General features: G+C 44.5%; 1 protein-coding gene across 1 annotated transcript; it reads right to left on the bottom strand.

The window, feature by feature from the left end:
* Positions 1 to 14,253: 14,253 nt before the first annotated feature.
* Positions 14,254 to 18,099, bottom strand: LOC128767765 (neuronal acetylcholine receptor subunit alpha-9-II; the record flags this gene model as incomplete). Its single annotated transcript, XM_053880043.1, has 6 exons — positions 14,254 to 14,990; positions 15,056 to 15,407; positions 15,654 to 15,834; positions 16,362 to 16,516; positions 17,146 to 17,291; positions 18,051 to 18,099. Coding segments are annotated over 6 exons (1,620 nt in total), but the record flags the coding sequence as incomplete, so codon positions are not given.
* Between the last annotated feature and the right edge of the window lie 22 nt (positions 18,100 to 18,121).

Here is an 18,121-nt window from a genome sequence, read left to right on the forward strand (position 1 = left end):
GGCTTTATTTGTCCCACAGTGGGGGATTTCAACTACGGTAGTGGGATGAGGTTGTGCAGGTGAGGAGGTTTGGGTGATGTGGTTTCAGGCTAGGGTCAAAAGTGTAGCCCAGACTTCAGTTACATTCATTTTGTCAACAGGTTATGCAGCTTTTTGTTAAGGTTACTTAAAATCAAATATGTTGAGGTTGATCCATGTGAACTTAATACATGTGATTTTAACTAGCATTTTCAGCATTTGGATCCAGGTGCAGGGACAAGTTTGGTGGTCCGGACTTGTACCTAAAAGGGCAAGGGCATAGTACTGTTGTAGACACTGGAGAGTATCGAGAGTATTGAGAGTATCGAGATGGAGGCATTTGGAGGTCAAGTAAGTTTATATATGGAGTCTCACACTGATCCACAAATGAGCTGCAGTGGGTGCGCGCACACTTTTGTGAACCAATGTGGTGTCACCTGAAACAAACAGCACCCGTCTGACTATTAACAGTCTTCAAAAACCTTATTGGTGTTTGGGTTTCCTCCTGATCAGTTAGAAACAAGAGACCAGTGATAAATATCAACGAAGAAACACAACAAAACTGAACAAAAAGCCAGAATCCTTCTTTGAGCAATTATGCCGGTTTTCTCTGTCTCAACCGATCTTGAATAGAAAAGCTGAGTCTGCACAGACTGAGACCCTCGAAAAGTGGCCTTTAGACCAAAGTAAGTTGGAAAGTTTTTATGAGCTGTAATTTGTTGCATTAGTGACTCAAGAGGAGAGTGAATTCAAATTGGATGCGGGACAAAAACTTTATGGCCAAATTTTCTAAACGTGCGCATGGACACCCTTAAAAAGCGAAAGTTCAGCTCTGCAGCTGCTGTTTTCGCCACAGGAGAGGAATATGGTTGCCAGATTCTCAGTGAGCTAAATGTGAACTCTAAAAAGCAACAGCAGGAAAGTGCCGGTGTGGATCTTTTACCGGCATGTTGACCCAAATTCCTGAATGCGATACAGAGGCGCAATTGTGAAAAAGAAAGAGGGGCAGTCTTTGAAGTTGCCTTTGCATCAAAACGTCAGTCACAGATATTAAAAACAGTGCTCCATCACCATCTGTGTGCTCCAGTAAAAGAAAAAAAATCAGTTTCCTGGTGAACCAAAGAATGTTTTTGGCTGGAGCATCAACAAATTAGAATCTTCTGCTACACACAGCCCTGGATGGTAATGCGTCAGCAGGCCACTCTCTGGGGACTATAAACGTCTTCGCTAAATGTCACGGCCATCCATTTCACAGGTGCGGAGATTTGTTAGCGCTGTCCAAAGACGTGTACTCTCCTAATGACACAGTTGGACCTCTGCAGTTCCAGAGGCCCCCTGCGAAGGTACAAATACACCGTGCTAAAATGGTTAGCGTTACACGTTTATATATAGCTGTTGACCTCAAATACAGTTTCATGAGAAGGTAGGTGTTGTGAGCAAGGACCTTGGTGCACCACATTCAATCGCATGGGTAAAATGTGGGTATAAGTACGTGGTGTTGTATGAGGAAGTCTGGAGTGGCAGAGGACTATGTTGGAGTGGTGCAAGACATGTGTTCCAGGTGTAATATGGTGGTTAGGTGTGCTGCAGGTGTAACAGAGGAGTTCAAGGTGGAGGTGGGACTGCACCAAGGCTCAGCTCTGAGCACCTTCTTGTTTGCCATGGTGATAGAGAAGGTTGACAGATGAGGTTAGACAAGAAGCCCTTGGACGATGATGTTTGTGGATGACATTGTGATCTGTGCTGAGAGCAGGGAGCAAGTGGAAGATAAGATAGAGAGGTGGAGGTTTCCCTTAGAAAGGAGAGGAATGACGGTTAGCCGCAGCAAGACAGAATACGTGTGTGAATGAGAGGGGCCCAAGTGGAAAGGTGAAGTTACAGGATGTAGAGTTAAAGAAGGTGGAGGATTTCAACTATCCAGGGTGATGGAGAGAGTGTGAGAGAGAGGTGAAGAAGCGGGTGCAGGCAGGATGGAATCACTGGAGAAAAGTGTCAGGGGTGATGTGTGACAAAAGGGTGTCGGCAAGGATGAAAGGGAAATTGTCCAAAATGGTGGTGAGGCCAGCAATGTTGTATGGTTTGGAGACAGTGCCACTGAGGAAAAGACAGGAGGCAGAGCTGGAGGGAGCAGAGATGAAGATGCTGAGCTTCTCTCTGGCAGTGAGCAGGATGATGATAGGATCAGAGGGACAGCACATGTCAGGTATTTAGGAGACAAAGTCAGAGAGGATGGACTGAGATGGTTTGGACATGTACAGAGGAGAGAGGACCAGTACAGTGGTAGATGAAGACGTTGAGGTTGGAACTGCCAGGCAGAAGGAGGAGAGGAAGGCCAAAGAGGAGATTGATGGACGTGGGTTTGTAGGTTTGAGAGAAGAGGAAGTCGAGGACAGGGTGAGATGGAGGAAGATGATCCACTGTGGCCACCCCTGAAGGGAGAAGCCGAAAGAAAAAGAATTGCGAAACAGCATAACATAGCTCAGCACAAGGGGGCACCAGTAAGCACTCAGATATGCAACACATAGTTGGTCCCATTCTGTCGCACACCAGAAGAGTTGGTCACCACTGACCTTCAAGTAACCATCACACCTCTCCAACATCTCTACAGAACAGAACCTGCATTCCATGAATGATCAAATATATTTGAGCCGCTGAGGATGACCCTCTGCATGGTCGTAACCTGCCTTTGCAGAAATCAGAGGACGTATGTGCAGCAAGTGCCGGACGAGTTCATGTTACTTAGGTAAGTCAATTTAATATCATTCCAAAAATATCTGTTATATTTTATTCATAGCAGCCCGAGGCTTTGTCAGCAGCAGGCCGGCACACTACAGAGAGAAGAGCAAGATCCAAACATGCAGGGAACTAAACTTCAACTCTCTCCTCTTAAAAACACTCAGAAGCAAAATGAAATAATAAAAAAAAACAGTGGGATGTCAAAAAAACGTGCCTTGCTGTCTAAAAATATCTCCTTTTTCCCTCCCTTTCATGGCGTTTGGAGACTTTCCCACCAGTTCCTGTCAGAGATGAACTGAGAGTTTGACTGAAGCTTTTCTAGCTGTGGACACCTTCGGAGAGCTGAGAGGCAGCAACACAAATAAAGGCAGACAACAGAGAGGATGCAGGGTGAGCAGCAGGTGAGAGCGGCGAGGTTTCTTCTTCGCTCAGGCTTGACTCTCCCACTAACCTCCTCACCGATTTGTTGCTCCTCTGGGTGGAATACCTTCAGTAATACTGAGTGTGTGCTGCTCATTCCTGCTGAAGACTTGTGATTTGAAAATCGAAAGGGATTTGGAGACTTTGTAGTTTTACATTTAAGCATTGGAGATCTGTGATATTTTCGACCATATCCCTGGGCCTACATGAGAGATCAATGAATCCATGCTGCCACTGGGAGGCAGGTATTCTTCAACTACACAAGGAAACATGCACATCATTTTATCTTGCACTAAAATGTCCGTAACATTATGACTACTGGATGCCTTTCTTTTTACCACAGAGCGACTTTCAAGGACACTGACCCATCTTCAGGTACATTTACAACCAGCAGGCAGAGGCTTTCACACTACAAAGTTGGGACGGGAGGCGCCACACTTTTTTACACTGCTCAGGTGAGTCAGAAATAATGTCAGCAGTACAGTACTAACAATGTTGCTAGGTTATGAGGCTCCATTAAGAGATTGCAGCAAAGACAAGTCTAGTTGCTGTGTCTTGGCTTCAAGTGGCACATGGGCAAACTCTGACTGGGGAGGGGGGCACCAGAGGCAAATTGCTGGTGAGGTTGGGCTGAAGGCCGACAGACTGAGGGGTCTTGTGTCTCCCCACTTGTCATTGGTCATTCTACTTCATATAATGCGGTTATTTATTTTCATTAAAAGATTCCTTGTTCTCCACTTCAAGCCAACGTGAGCTTCTTGAAGATTTAAAAAACACCCATCATGCATTGCAGGACTGAAACGTCTCACTTGACTGTGCGATTTTATTTATCCTTCTGTACGGACGTTATCTGGCCGTATTGTCAAAATGAGATGTGGCAATAATGGCAGCATTTGACATGGCATTCATAGTATGTGAGTGCTTTGGCCTAAATATCACCCATTTGTATTCACTTATACTGTACAGTGTTTTCTAAACCTCCCACTTTGGACTGTGAGGGCCACGCCCAGGCTGAAGTTGGTCACCCAGTGGTGGGCCACAAAACTGCATACCGAGGGCCGCAGGTTTAGCACCCCTGATCTAATATATTCTAAATGTGAACCGCACCACTGAAATATTCTCACATGCTCAGATAATATCCTTCTGATGTCAAGTCACAGGCCTCAAACACAAGGTTCTATTTGGTGATTTGAATTGTCCCTAGCAGAATTGTCCCTACATTATCTGTAATAAGATAATGCAACATAATGTAATGCAATGTAATAAATGTGTGAAATATACGGTGGAATGTTGAGCAGTTTCATGTCTAGGATAGTTCCTTGTAGCTAGATGTAGAAGTTACAGCACGTCTCGAGAGAGATGCAGAAGATTGGTGTTAAAAACTGCAACACTTCCTTTCTTATCTTCCCTATTATGTGTTTTATAATATGCTCCAATTCCTTCCTCACGGCACCTAATAACTTCTCTCCCGCCGGGCTGATTCTTCTTTATCGTAGAGACGTCAGGCTCGTCCATATCAACAAGGTGTCTGACTGGAGGAGTACGCTGCAAGTTAAGTGAGAGTTACGTGGGAGTTTGTAGGATTTTGTTTTGCAAGACTGACAGGTTACATCAACGACCAAAGCCTCCTTTTGTGAGTTGTGCTTTTGAACTCCGACAAATGTTCTCCAACCCCCAGATCCTGCTGAGAGAACAATGATGTTCAGAATTATTTTTTCCTTCAGCTCACGTCTTCATCCTGCGTCATCGCTGCGCCGCTGATTTGTGTCACTCTAGGCATTTAGACTTTTACGTCGAATCACTTAGAATTCACTTCCAGTTCAGGGGGCGCTGGAGTCCATTCTAGCTAGCATCAGCTAGAGGCGCCCTCTTGACTAAGTAAACCGAATGTTTTGCAGCCTCTCAATCAAACCTAGTCTTTAGGTCATGAGCATATGGCCAGGAGCCAAACAAAGCCACAGTTCAATGAGTAGCCGTGGAAAGGGCAGCCTGAGTCAGAAGTGACATTGTCTGATGATGTTCTATGTACCGTAATTTCCAGACTATAAGCTGCTACTTTTTTCTCGCGGTCTTATACAACAGTGCGGCTAATATATGTATTTTTACAGGCAGAAAGCAGATTAAATAATGGGCGATGAAATCAGAGCCGTTTGATTTACCCTTAAAGCCACAGCTCCGATCTCCTGGAGGTCTGGAATCAAGAAGCAGCGGCTGAGAACGGCTGTGGTGTCGGAACTTCGGGCACGTGGGTGAAAACAGTGCATTTTGAGAGCTTTAATGTGAATAAATGTGAGTCAGGTTTTGGCCACAGACTTGATCCCGGCTGCACTTTGTCTTGGGAAACTCCCCACAGAGGGGGAGCTTCTTGCCTCAGGCGACTCGGCGCTAGATGCCAGAAACTACGTGTACAGCACAAACATGATAGATGCCAGGCAATGAAGTGTATGTTTGCTGTCTGGGCACACAACATTGTTGACAACTTTGTAAACTCCCTAAACACTGAGGTGTGCAGCCAGGAGCTGCAGAAGACTGGTGCTGTGGAGGAGAGCGGCGCAGCGGTCCAGGACTGGAAGATTACCAGACTATTCGTTGATCATTTCTGACATCTGGATCTGTACTTCACTGAATCTCTTCCACAGTGTTCAAATTGTTGTGAGAGCAGCGTGGATCAATCAATATGCTCCGTATTACGCGGCTTGTTTCCGCTATTTCCTCACTCTCGATGCTGGACCCCGTTTTCAAAACTTGTTTTGAGAAGCGTTTTTAAGCTGGGTGCACCACTGACCTGTCCACAGCGCAGACTGCACCCTCGCCTTACGTATGAAAAAAATCTGTTTTCCTTCTTAAGTTTAGTGGGTTCAGCTAACATTCCGGTGCACTCTTACGGCCATTACGGTAGTTATCTGTTGACATGAAATGACATACATAAATTACAGGTTGCAAAAATGTATTAAAAATTGTTCGAGCCCAAGATATTTCCTACAACACGCCTGCTTAGAGGTGCAGACGGCGAGCTAGGACTCGGAGCGAAAGCGTTCAATACAGGCCCGGCATTAATTAACAGCCCCATTAGAAAGAATCTACACCGTTAAAAAATGTTGGAGAAAGGAGATCGATGGCAAAGTGATGGAGGAAGCCCAGTTTCATTGCAGAGCACAGGAATGCTGCACCCGCTGGTGACGCTAACACACAACAGTAAACACACGGAGAGAGAGAGAGAGAGAGAGAGGGACGGCGGCTAATTACTGAGACTGGCAAATACTGATGAACAGAAAATGGCGCCATCATTATCAAATCCAGTTTGTCATGCGCCGCAGAGACCAAGACAAGCATTTATAATCAAGGCTCAGCCCCCCGAGAAATCACTTCCTCAGCCTAATGACACACCGGATTAGATCATTTGGCGGCTTCATTGAGTCACTACGGTGAAGGTGTGTGTGGGCGCAGAACCCTGCACGTGCAGGTGCGCTGACTGTCTCACTCAGATCAATACTCGGCTTCGTTCGATGATTTTCCCATTTGCTCCGGGCTACACATCCCATGATGCATCTGCCCTACTGCAGCTGAGCTCATGCAGCAGAGATGTTGCTCCTTCCTGTGGTCTTTTTGGATGAAGTAATGATGAAGGGAAATGATCAAAAGATGTGTCTATAACCTCTTTACCAATCTCGGTTCAAGTACTCGCGAGTACATGTAAAACTGTATCACAGGTGTTCTTTTATAGCATAGGATTCTTTGGCCAATAGGTATATGGATGATGATTCCACTGGCTGATGGATAAACCAGACCACCACCTTCAGGCAGCTGCTCATGGTTTTCAATCTATAGTGTTGTGTTTCTGTGCACCTTCCAGTGAACTATGAAGCCCTACAGTGCAAGAAACATTCTCTGGTCAAAGACATTAGTTTCCATAAGGCAAACCTATTCATTACTTCTGTCTTCCTTTGGAGGACAAAATATAGACTTCTAAAAAACTTCTCATTCTTTTGAAAATAACTTAATATGCCTAGGAAATAATGTTTATTGTTAGGAATTGGCGAATAAAAGATATGACAAATGGTCACGTCTTGCTTAATACTGCCTGGTATAGACCTAAAATGTAGAACTATTTGAGTTCAGTAGACGACATTGGGACCAAAACAAATCAATGGGAGTCACTTTGTCACCAGAATAAAACACTACTCAAAGTCATAGATACTGTCATAAATACAGTCAACAAATGGTGTCAGTCCAATGGTGTCAGACTGCAGCAAAAGGCGCGTTGCTGTGGCTCCCGAGAACCTTTGGCGCTCGCTCAACATCCATGTTGTGATGGATCATTGAGAATGTGCTGAGCTAACAGAGAGAAGAAGGCTGATCTTCCTGGGAGGTGAGGGAGCAGATGCTAATCCTCTGGGCTGTAGTGACAACCTACCAGGGTTCAAAAAGTACAGCTGATTCTCCGGCTGCGTCACCTTGGTTAGATCAATGGTATTGACCAGAGGAGGAAGACGCACACGTAAAAATGATTTATTTAAATCGTGACAGCGAAGCGACGCTACTGGCGAACTGGCAAGTCTCTCTTGGTGCACTGACCTGAATTTCAATTTGCCTCTGGTGGTTCAAACATGAATGGCTGAATGATGGAGCCAGACAGCACGTCGGAGACGCCTGGTATTCCAGTACATGGATTTTACTTTTGCTACATGCAAATCAATAAGACAAAGGGCTGACTTTAATTCATAACTCGGTGTGACTACAAAATAGAGAGCGTATTTTTCATCTTTAGAGTTGACAAATACAGCAGATCTGTTTGCTACAGTAATTGTCGCTTGTTTTTCTTCATAAATTCATAGCTTTGTCGGTCTGTTTAAGTAAGCCGTACAGTGCGTGTGAACTGGACCAAAGGCATCCAAGAGAAGGACACTCTTGTTAGTGACTTCCTGTCGCAGACAGCAGGACTCACAGGACAAATTGTCTGGTGTCCGACCTATTCATTCCAAAGCTGCTTTGTTTCCCGGGGAACCGCAGCTCATCAGGTGACCCATCACATTCACCTGTTGAGTCCCACGATCCCTTGCACCCCGTCAGGTGGAGCAAATGATGATGGAGAGAGCTGACGTGATGAGATCGATAAAAGCAGGATCGGCCCTGACGAGTGTCCCAGAGGAGGTTATCATTGGAAATAAGAGCCAGTCGCTTGATAAAAGACGTAGACGGAGAGCTTGGCAGTGACACCATTAGGATGCGCGCACACACACGAGACGCCACACACACACTGTGTGACCTTTCCAGTACAACAGCTTGCTGAGGTTGCCGCTGATTAAATCTGTCCACAGTGGAAGGATTTACACTTAACTGAATCAGACTGTCTTGAACTGGATGAACTGGGCACTTTGCCCATGGAACGGTGGGATCTAACTCAAGTTACAAACTGAGGGTTATTTTGTTGCTGCGTTGGGATTAGGACCTGAATCCAGAAGTAATTCAAGGACTGGACGTTATTTTATTTGTTATTTGAAGAGGAGGCAGCTGTAATCTGAACATTCTCACTGTTAAAGTGAGCTTTTATTTTGTTATTTCCTGTTTTCCTATTGTGTTGTTTCCGTTTCCTTTGTTCTGTTCAACTTCACAGCAGCGCAGCTGGAACCCATCCGCTCCGCTGATTTCTATACCTTGGTTCCATTCTGCGCTGCCAGATGGTTACTTTGCGTCCACCGGTAAAGATCCTCTCGAGACTTTGTTTCCTAGTGTTCTCGATAACTATTTGATTGTGCGTACGTGTCTTTTCTGCCGCCTCCTTGGTTTGTTCCTCGTTTGTTTTCTGCCCTTTTCTATTAGCTTAGTGTGAGTTTTCTTTTGTTTTCTCTGGTTGGCTTTTCGTCCTTGTGTGTGTGTTTATTCCACCACCGTGCGCTTATCATTGTTTGGGCCTCATGAGTTTATCCAAATTCCTTTTGGTTGTCCCTGTTATTTGGGCTTGACTTTCATTCGCAGATTTTCTCTTTCAGGTTTTCCTCCTGTCCCTGAGTGTTTCCCTCGCGTTTTAGCGGTGACATCCTGGGTTTTCTCGTTTCCTGTTTGTGCCCTAATAAGTCTGTATATTAAACATTGCTAAATTTAACCTCCTAGTTCGAGTCCTCTGTATACCAGCAACGATCTTAGCGTTTGGGTCTGTTCGCCGGAGCCACCATGACAGTCGAGACAGTTTGAAACTTGACTTCCAATGCCGATTCACAAACTCAGCCCTGCGTGTTGTATGTTGACTCATAGGGGTTTCACTCCGATGTGACGTTCAAAAGGAAGCAGCCCTATTGGAACCAATGGCGTTCCTCTGTTAGTGAACTCTCTAGACGCAGCAGCCTCAGGTACGCTTCCATCTCAACTCCTCCTTAGAAACACAGCAGTGACAGATGGTAGTTGAGTGCACCGACAGCTTGCCACTGCCTTGCTCCAGGGCTGTGAGGCTGATAAACTAGAGCACTACCAGGGTTTATGGAGCAGCTAAGGAATTAGAATAATCTTTATTAGAGAGTCTGTGTTCATCAACAGGTTGTGTTTCCTGCAACATTCAACATTTGGATGCGCAGAACATTTGATTGCCCAGAACCAACCCAGACTGCTCATAAATAAACATGTCGGATGTGTTTAGTCAGCCGAACAAATAGGTTGGCAGCCAAAGACACCAAGGCTGTCATCCACATGCCAAAGGTAGCAACTGTGAGAAATCTGGAGTCAAGGTGAAGAAATTAAATCACACATGACTTTGTGCAGCGTCAAGAAGACCTGAAGGAAGAGCGATCGGAGATACGTACGAGGCTGTGCGGGTCCCAGCATGTCAGTAATGCCTTCTCATCTCAGGTCTTGGCATGGATCGTCTCATTCGTTTTTTATAAAAAACACAGATTTTGTGTCTTTTCTTTATCGTGTCCCAACATGTTCTGTCAAGATGGATTCAGTACTGATATCTTTCACCATTCAAATGTGTTTCACTGTCTCTGGTTTCACAGTTTTTCACCTAGTTAAAGACATATGTTTTGCCCTCTTGTTTCATTGCTGTTGTAACCGCCTTTTGCATCAGAAAAACCCATAAAAGACATTCATTTTCAAGGTCAAATATTCCCATCATGTATCATTATGTAAATGTGTACACAGGATGTAATTAAAGCTCAGCGCAGCTCATTGGACGTTGGGCCGTACCCTCCCTTAAGTCCCCGCCGCCATTCCAGCCGTTCCATCGCGCCATATGATTTGGGTTTAATTTTCTCGCTCCATTGTGATCAGCACGCCTCCGGCTCCTCTTGCACCCACGCCCATCCATCTCTCCATTTCTCCCTCCAGCTCTTCTTGTTCCCCCCTTCTCTGCCGACCTCCTTTCCTCTCTCTCCTCCTCCCTCCATCAAGGTTGAACTTTAGAGAGTGAAAGATGCTGAGAGAGACATCTGAGGAGCGTCTCGTTGTGTCTGCTTCTGTTGGCTTCACCCTTGGACATTTTCACAAGGCTGTAGTCCACGTGTCTGTTCGTGACTGCCATTTGAATTTCCTGCAGACTCTCTCCTTATCTCAGTGCTGTTTTTTATATGGCTATTTGATCTGTGACATGATGACCGCGGCAATGTGTTGGTTGAGGTTGAAGCTGTAGCCTGTTGACTTGCTCCCTATCTGCAGTGGTCACTGCCTTTAAAGTGAGTCGAAGGACGATAACAGCTGGACTCATGAGATCATTTTCAGAAGCAGCAATATAAAGTGGCAAAGCAAACAATTCTGGCAAGCAATTTATTGATGTTAGATTTTTTTGAATGGGCTTTTCATTTGTTGATATGGAATATAACTTCAAGTCAATAAAAAGAGAATTGGTTGGGATATTTTGATTTTCATATGAGTTATGATTGTTTTAATTGCACGGCGGCTTCCATCCAACCATCATGAACGAATGCCAGAGCCGTTTTATACTGCAATTTCAGCGACAAGCAAGCTCTGAGCTGCTATCTCCTTTGATTCTGTCACAAATTCACAAGACAGCTAACAAAGTACAGTGCCATCAATGATCAGGGAGGGACGATTCAGTCGTCCAGTGCTCCCACAAACCAGGGAATTACTGTGACTGATCAGGGCATCTGTGACTGCTCGGTGGTCCAGAGAGAATGGGGGACAGCAGGACATGAATATTGGCCCAAAAATGAGTTGCGCACCAAGAGGCTTAGGAAGTCAGAGGATTGAGGAGGGCCCAAAACAGAGAAGAAACACGAGAAAACAGAACCCACGTTCCCTGACTGGTGGCTTTTGTCAGGTCTGCATGGGACCTGGATCTTTGGCAGGTTGTTGGTATGTTGCCAAGTTCCCTCAGTGATCATAACTACCTCTAAAAATATTTAATTAAAATTAAAATTTTACAATTTCTGACCAAGCCAGGAAATTTAATAGGTGTTAGCAATGTTACTTCACATTCTTGACATACTTAGGGGGGGTGACAAAAAATGACCAAAATTCAAGTTTTGCATTTATTCGATTTCGTTGCTTTTCTTGATGCTCAGGAATCCCAGACAAGTTGTTTTTACGTCACATTTGAGTTTGAGAAGAAGCCTTTTTGTGAAAGTAGTAACCAAATAAACTCACCAGGGACGAACGACTTCACTCAAGTCACTGAAGGGGGGGCTGTTAATGAGCAACTTTTCTCAGATACTTGCAGTTAAGACAAAATATATTACGTGTTTTAAGGCGTTTTGATGTCTTACTGGATTAGTGGTTTATGTCGCCATAGCAACATGAGCGGTAGAAGTTTGCAGGGAGCTGAGTGGCTGTAAACTTTATGGGGAATTTATAGGGTTAAACATCGCAGTGTTTGATTAGAAGCACTTCAGCTAAACCAGAATAAAATTATATTCTCATCCCGCGGGAAACACACCATCTATTATTGAAGAATCGAACCATCGTTTTGTGTTGGGAACGAGCGCCCTCTGTTGGACAGTGTGAGGTAGCATTTTGCATAAAGTAAAATAAGAGGGGGAAGGTTGTTGAATTGAAATGTTTGTTTTTTTTTGTTCAAGTTTACGCATAATCATATTTTACATTATTTTATTTTTTTAATCAAACAATTGAAGTAGTGTTGCATCATTTGACACTTTGAATTTAAACATCAATGGTCTGAAAAACGTCGGAGACACGTGGTCATGAAGTTGCGAAGTAATAAACAGCAGAACGGCTCTGGTTCTTCTCATAATTAAGACTGATTCTCTGCTCATATCACATTTATTACAGATCGCATGAATATAAATATGGAGCCGCACGTTCATTCATACAAACTCCCAGGTTCACGTGGAGCTCTCGGAGGAGGGGGAGCCGCTGCTGTGCATAATTGATGGTCCTATTGCCTTACACGTCCTGACCGGCGCAGCTACCAACAAAGCTCTGTCATTAACTATTCACGGGATGATTTTCAGGAGAATATTATTCTGAGAGTGAAATGACGGAGCGCTGCAGGCATCTCATTTCAGCAGTTACTGAGCTGGAAGTGGATGAGGAGCATCAAACATTGATCAATGATGATCAGATATAGTGAACCATCACGAGTCATCAGAGCGACCACATTGCTTTTATTTTGCTGTACATTTTTGAGAATTCTTTTTTAACTCGCTTGCACAAGTAAGAAGGAGAGCTCACACTGCTGGTCCCTCTGCACCACAGAGAGTGAGACAAAATGATCCAGATGGAAGTTCAGAACTCCACCAGAATCTGGAACATTTGATCCAACTGTTGCTTGTTCGATGATCAACACCAAAAATTAGGTTAAAACTAATTCATCCATTTTTGACTTATTTTTAACAGACATACTTAAAAACGCTGAGAAAGGACCTTGGTGGTGGTCCTGTTAAAATCCTTTTAATTTATATGAAGTAGAATAGTTATTTGTGGAACTTGTTTGAATGGAGGGAAGTGATTTTGTCCTCTGACCATGAGTTACAGAGATTATGAAACTTTATCTATGGCTTTTTCAGTCATCCTTTGATAGATTACATCGGATTCATTGTATTGCCAGATTTAATCCTTTTTTTCTCACTTAAAAATCACTAATAATATAATAGTAGCTAACCAAAATGTTTCGTTGCAACGAATGCAAGGTTTTCTGTTTAAAATGATATAATAATATGAATATTATAATGCGCTTAATTCGTTCATTTGCGATGGCTGGATGCTATAAAGTGTAATGAATAAAATGTTCACATAGATGAACTTACATCAACTAACAGAGTGTAACACATCAAAAGGAAAAGGAAACCCATCAGTCACTAACAGTCACATAAATGATTCCTTTCTTTAGCAATTAACAAATATACGATGAAAGTGACTCCGATTTAGTTTGTTTATTTCAAAACACTCGATTACATCATCTTTCCTGGTGCAGCTTTATTTGTGTTTTTTTTTTATATACAGGGCGGTTTCTGAAATCTACAAATGAAAGAAAGAGGACAATAGATCAGACAAAAAATGTCACTCTGTTGTGGCTCAGTCCCTCTGTATTTTGACTTTTAATATTTATGGTTAGCCTTCTCTTTGCAAATGGACTCATTGTGTCATTTCCATCTACAAGGATGCCTTCTGGCCCGACTCTTCTCCACTTTCACATCACTTCATTCTTCCTGAATTTATCTCTTATCTGACTGAGGAGTGAAGTTGCCATCCTGGTGGCCACCTGATGCTTAGACTCGCCTAGTTTCCTCTCCCACAGGGAGGCAGCAGTTCACCAGATCCCTGAGGGAGCCAGTGGAGAGCAGCTGATGCTTCATACTCCGGTGAGAAGTGAGAGTGTGTGGTGAAGGCGGATGTTGGGCTTGAAGCTGCTGTCTCTCTACAACTTCACGGGAAAGATAAAGTCTGAAACCAGTACAATCCACGTCACTCTCTTGAGGGCTGAGCCCCATCAAAGGTGGTCAGTCGTTGGGACGAGTCGCTACCTTTTGGTCAGAACAAGTAACAACACTAGATTTGTCAATATCAAAGTTTGTTTTGTCCGCGGGGCCTGAGTGTATTTCTCTTCTCTTCACTCCTCCCTAGAGTCCATCTAAAATTGCCCACCATCTTCTCGTGTTGGTAGCAGCAGGTTCAGGGTTTCTTGCCGATGATGAGGATGCTCATCAGGAACACCATGATGAAGAAAATCCACATGAAAAATCTGTCCATGACTTTAGCAATCTTCTTCCACTCAGCTCCCTTAGCGCACGTGTTCCTCTGCTCCCGGAAGCAGTTGGCAATGTACTCCACGTTGTGCACCAGCTTTGGGTCCAGAGCTGGAATGCCTCTGCCGTGGCTGCAGAACACACAGGGACCAAAGGTCACGCTGGGCTTCTGGTCTTCAGGGCAACACGGGACCTTCTGGTCATCCTTGCAGCACTCATCTGAAGGGATCTTCCCATTGGAGATTTTATACTGTCCAAATTTGGAGAGGTGACTCTGCTCGTCTCTGGTGATGTGGTGCTGACTTTTCATTCTGGGATGGTGCTGTGGCTTTGGTGTCTGGGGTCTTGGGTACTTGTGACCCTGCTCCTGCTTCTCTCTGTTAACATGACCCCCTGCTTTACCGTTAGCCTGGCTGTGTGAGATATGACTCTGGTGGTGAAGGTCGTCATGGTGGACATACGGAGGCGAGGAGGAGGAAGCCGACGTGCAGTTCTCACCAACCTCATACACAAAGAAAATTTTGGACATGTAGTCGATGATGAGGACTTTTGCCCAGTGAGGAACCGGTTTGGCTTCAGCACCGCAGAAGTGGATGTTCATGATGAAGATGGTCAGCGAGGTCGAGGCAGTGACCATGGTCATGGTGGCAATGTAGTATTTCCCTGAGAACAGAAGTGATAAACATAGCAAAAAAAGGTGTTTTGGCCAAGGCTTCAAAAAAACTCACCGATGAGCGGCACACTCTCAGAGGGAGGCATGCTTTCTGCCACCATCAGCTGGAAGACGGTGAGAGCCAGAAGAACCGTCACCCCCAGAGAAACCTTCTCCCCAGAGTCTGCCGGCAGGTAGAAGCCCAGAGGAGCCAGGAAAGAGATGAGGAAGCAGGGCAGGAGCAGGTTGAAGATGTAGAAGGAGGAGCGCCGCTGCAGCAGAACGGTGTAGGTGATGTCCGGATAAGGGTCCGCGCAGCAGCCGTACATGATGACGTTCTTTGTGGCCGGCATCCCGTGACACTCCCACTCCACGTTCTCCACAAAGTCTGACAGGTCACCGCTGTCCATGCCCATGATGATGTCCACCTGGAGGCAGGAGAACACAGCTGCCACTGTGATGGGTGAACATGGCACTGAAGCTGACTTTAAATATCTAAACATTAGTGATGGGTCGATGAGGTATCATGACTCAGTGTCCACTTTAATAGAGGCCTCTAGGTGGCGTTGTCTGCTGTATAACGCTGGGCTATGAACAACTATTTCAATGAAACCAAGAGCGCCACCTACTGGGCTCTCAACTACTATACACGCTGGAGTATAAATGTGAGCTACCTGGTTGCCATTGTACGTCCAGGAGCCGAAGGTCAGGTTGCATTCTTGACTGTCGAAGGGGAAGTAGGAGACGTCCACCACACAGGAGCTCTTAGTGATGGCCGGCGCGTCCCAAGTGATCTCTCCATTGTACCGCAGCCTCACGTTGGTGTCCATGGGTCCAGAGAAGTCGTCATCAGCCCTGAAAGAGAGGGACGGGAACAGGTGACGTCAGAGAGCGACGTCAAGTTTGTTCTCTAACACAGTCTTTTTCAACCTTTTCCAAGCCGCGGCACCCTTGGTTCATTGAACACCAAATGAACCTTGGCCGAAGCGCACTTGTGCGTAAAGTCATATAGAAAATCCCTCTTCATTTGTGGAAAAACTGTAGCTACTGACACTCTGTTGTTATTTTGCCAGGCTTTTTGCAGAAACAAATTGCAGAGAATGTATTTGTTTCAGAAGTGCAGAAGCGGGTGGGCAATATGGCAATATGAAGGAGACGTCATGAGGTGAAACTGGATCATTTTCGGTTTCCCCCGTTGAAAAATGCATCTCTAATAGACAAGAAATAATTTGTGCCAAGTTTGTTCAAGGTGAGAGAAAAGAGAAGAGTTTAGAGCCGTGACGGCTCAGGTGCAGTAGATATGTTGAGAGTTCTTGAAGGAACCAGGGGAATAGAGAATTTTACTGAGAGGATGGTGATGCCAGAGGGACGTACGGGCGTACTTGTTATAGAGGACGAGGTCAGGCCTCCACACCAAGCTGCTCGGAATGTGGATGACCTCCAGACCGTCGTAGTCTTCTTTATTCCACCTCAGGTAGGCGTCGTTCCAGGTCTGCCGGATCCATAAGTACGCAATCAGAACCTGGTTCCGCTCATCCTGCGGGTCACACAGGATTATGAGCAGATGTAAGGAAGATCCGCTTGATCACGATCTCATTTGACCACCGCAGAAACCAAGACCTGCCTATCAATGTCAGGTGTAGAAGCAGAGGGGTAGTTGGGTGACGCCAGTGGGGAGGTTCTGATCGCCGCCAGGGTTTGAATGAAGTACTGTTATTACCTCTAAGTGTAACAGGATCGGTCGACACAGCCGTTTGTCTTGTCAAACATGACTATCAATATCTGATAACCAAGTCCGTTTTTTTCCCTGTTCACTCAACACACGTGTGTCAAAAACAAATTTGTCACAGCACTGAACCAGAACCGGAACCCGATCCACTCGAGTAACAGAAGCGCTGGCGTGTACAGTAAGACATCACAGCTCAAATGTTGCTGCCAAAATGAGTCAGTGGGATTATAATCTGAAGTCAACAGGGATGTTTAGATCAAAATGTACTTTTCACTTTTAATTGGGTTTGTTCCAGGAATGTGCATATTCAACCCTCATGTATGTTTCAGATTTTACAGACAGGAGCTCCCATGGAATGTCAACAAGTGCCATGTCAAAGCTGTGAGCCTCCTCCAAGATGGTGAAGATGCTGTCTCATTTTTAGTTGCTGGACTCACCATGTCTTTGATCTGGGACAGAGTGATCTGCAGGGTGACGTTCAGAGCTCGATCAGTGTCCTCCACTGGCCGCAGCGCACTGGAATAATTCTCCATCAGATCATTCAGGAGCTTCTGGGCAAAGTGACCCTGAGCTGAGTGGACCACTGTGGACAGGTTTTACACTTCAGCTTTCTTCAAAATATGACAGTGGACTGCAGTAAATTCACTTTTACAACTTAGTAAGAGTATTCAGATGTTTTAAACATATCTAGAGGAATAGTTATTTTAATATTCGATAGCATCTAATGTGACAATTATTTCTTTATGTCTAGGTTTTATTTGTATTTGAGGCTTCTGTCTGGAAAGGACGGTTCAGATTTTTTTGCGGGAAAACTGTGTCAGACACATGGTGGATTTATTAATATAAATCAATATACAGGATCACCGATTTCCAGTCAATAATTTTATCTGTCATAAAACTGTTAATTTTGATTTATTCATTACTGAAAAAATGACACAAGTAACTTAGATTAATCACATGCAAAAGAACATTTGTCAACGTGATGTAATATCCAATAGAGGTCGCATTGAATGATGGAAATTTTCAGTTCAAGGATAAAAGGACATACACTATGGCTTTATAATACACATAGCTCTCAGCACCTTTGGTAGTAAAGAGTGAACTCATGACTGGGGCACTTTCACCCTGATGTTTAGGTTTGTGTAAACAGATTCAACTTAAAATCCATCATATGTATTGAGTTGAGTCTGATTTTGACCTGAAGAAAAGACAATGTCCCTCAAAGCTTCTTGTTTTCAGATTGAAATCGTGAATAACTGAGCAAAAATAGCATTAAAATCATGCACAGTATTTTTATTCTCATCTCATTTTTGGGTTTCCAAGCTCTCAAGCTTTGACTCACCTGAAGGAAGCAGAGTTGCCAGACAGATGATTCGAATCATCTTCAGCAGTCAGGCTCAGGAGGAGAGGAGC

Source organism: Synchiropus splendidus, chromosome 11, assembly GCF_027744825.2.
Source record: "Synchiropus splendidus isolate RoL2022-P1 chromosome 11, RoL_Sspl_1.0, whole genome shotgun sequence".
NCBI classification, from domain to species: domain Eukaryota; kingdom Metazoa; phylum Chordata; class Actinopteri; order Syngnathiformes; family Callionymidae; genus Synchiropus; species Synchiropus splendidus.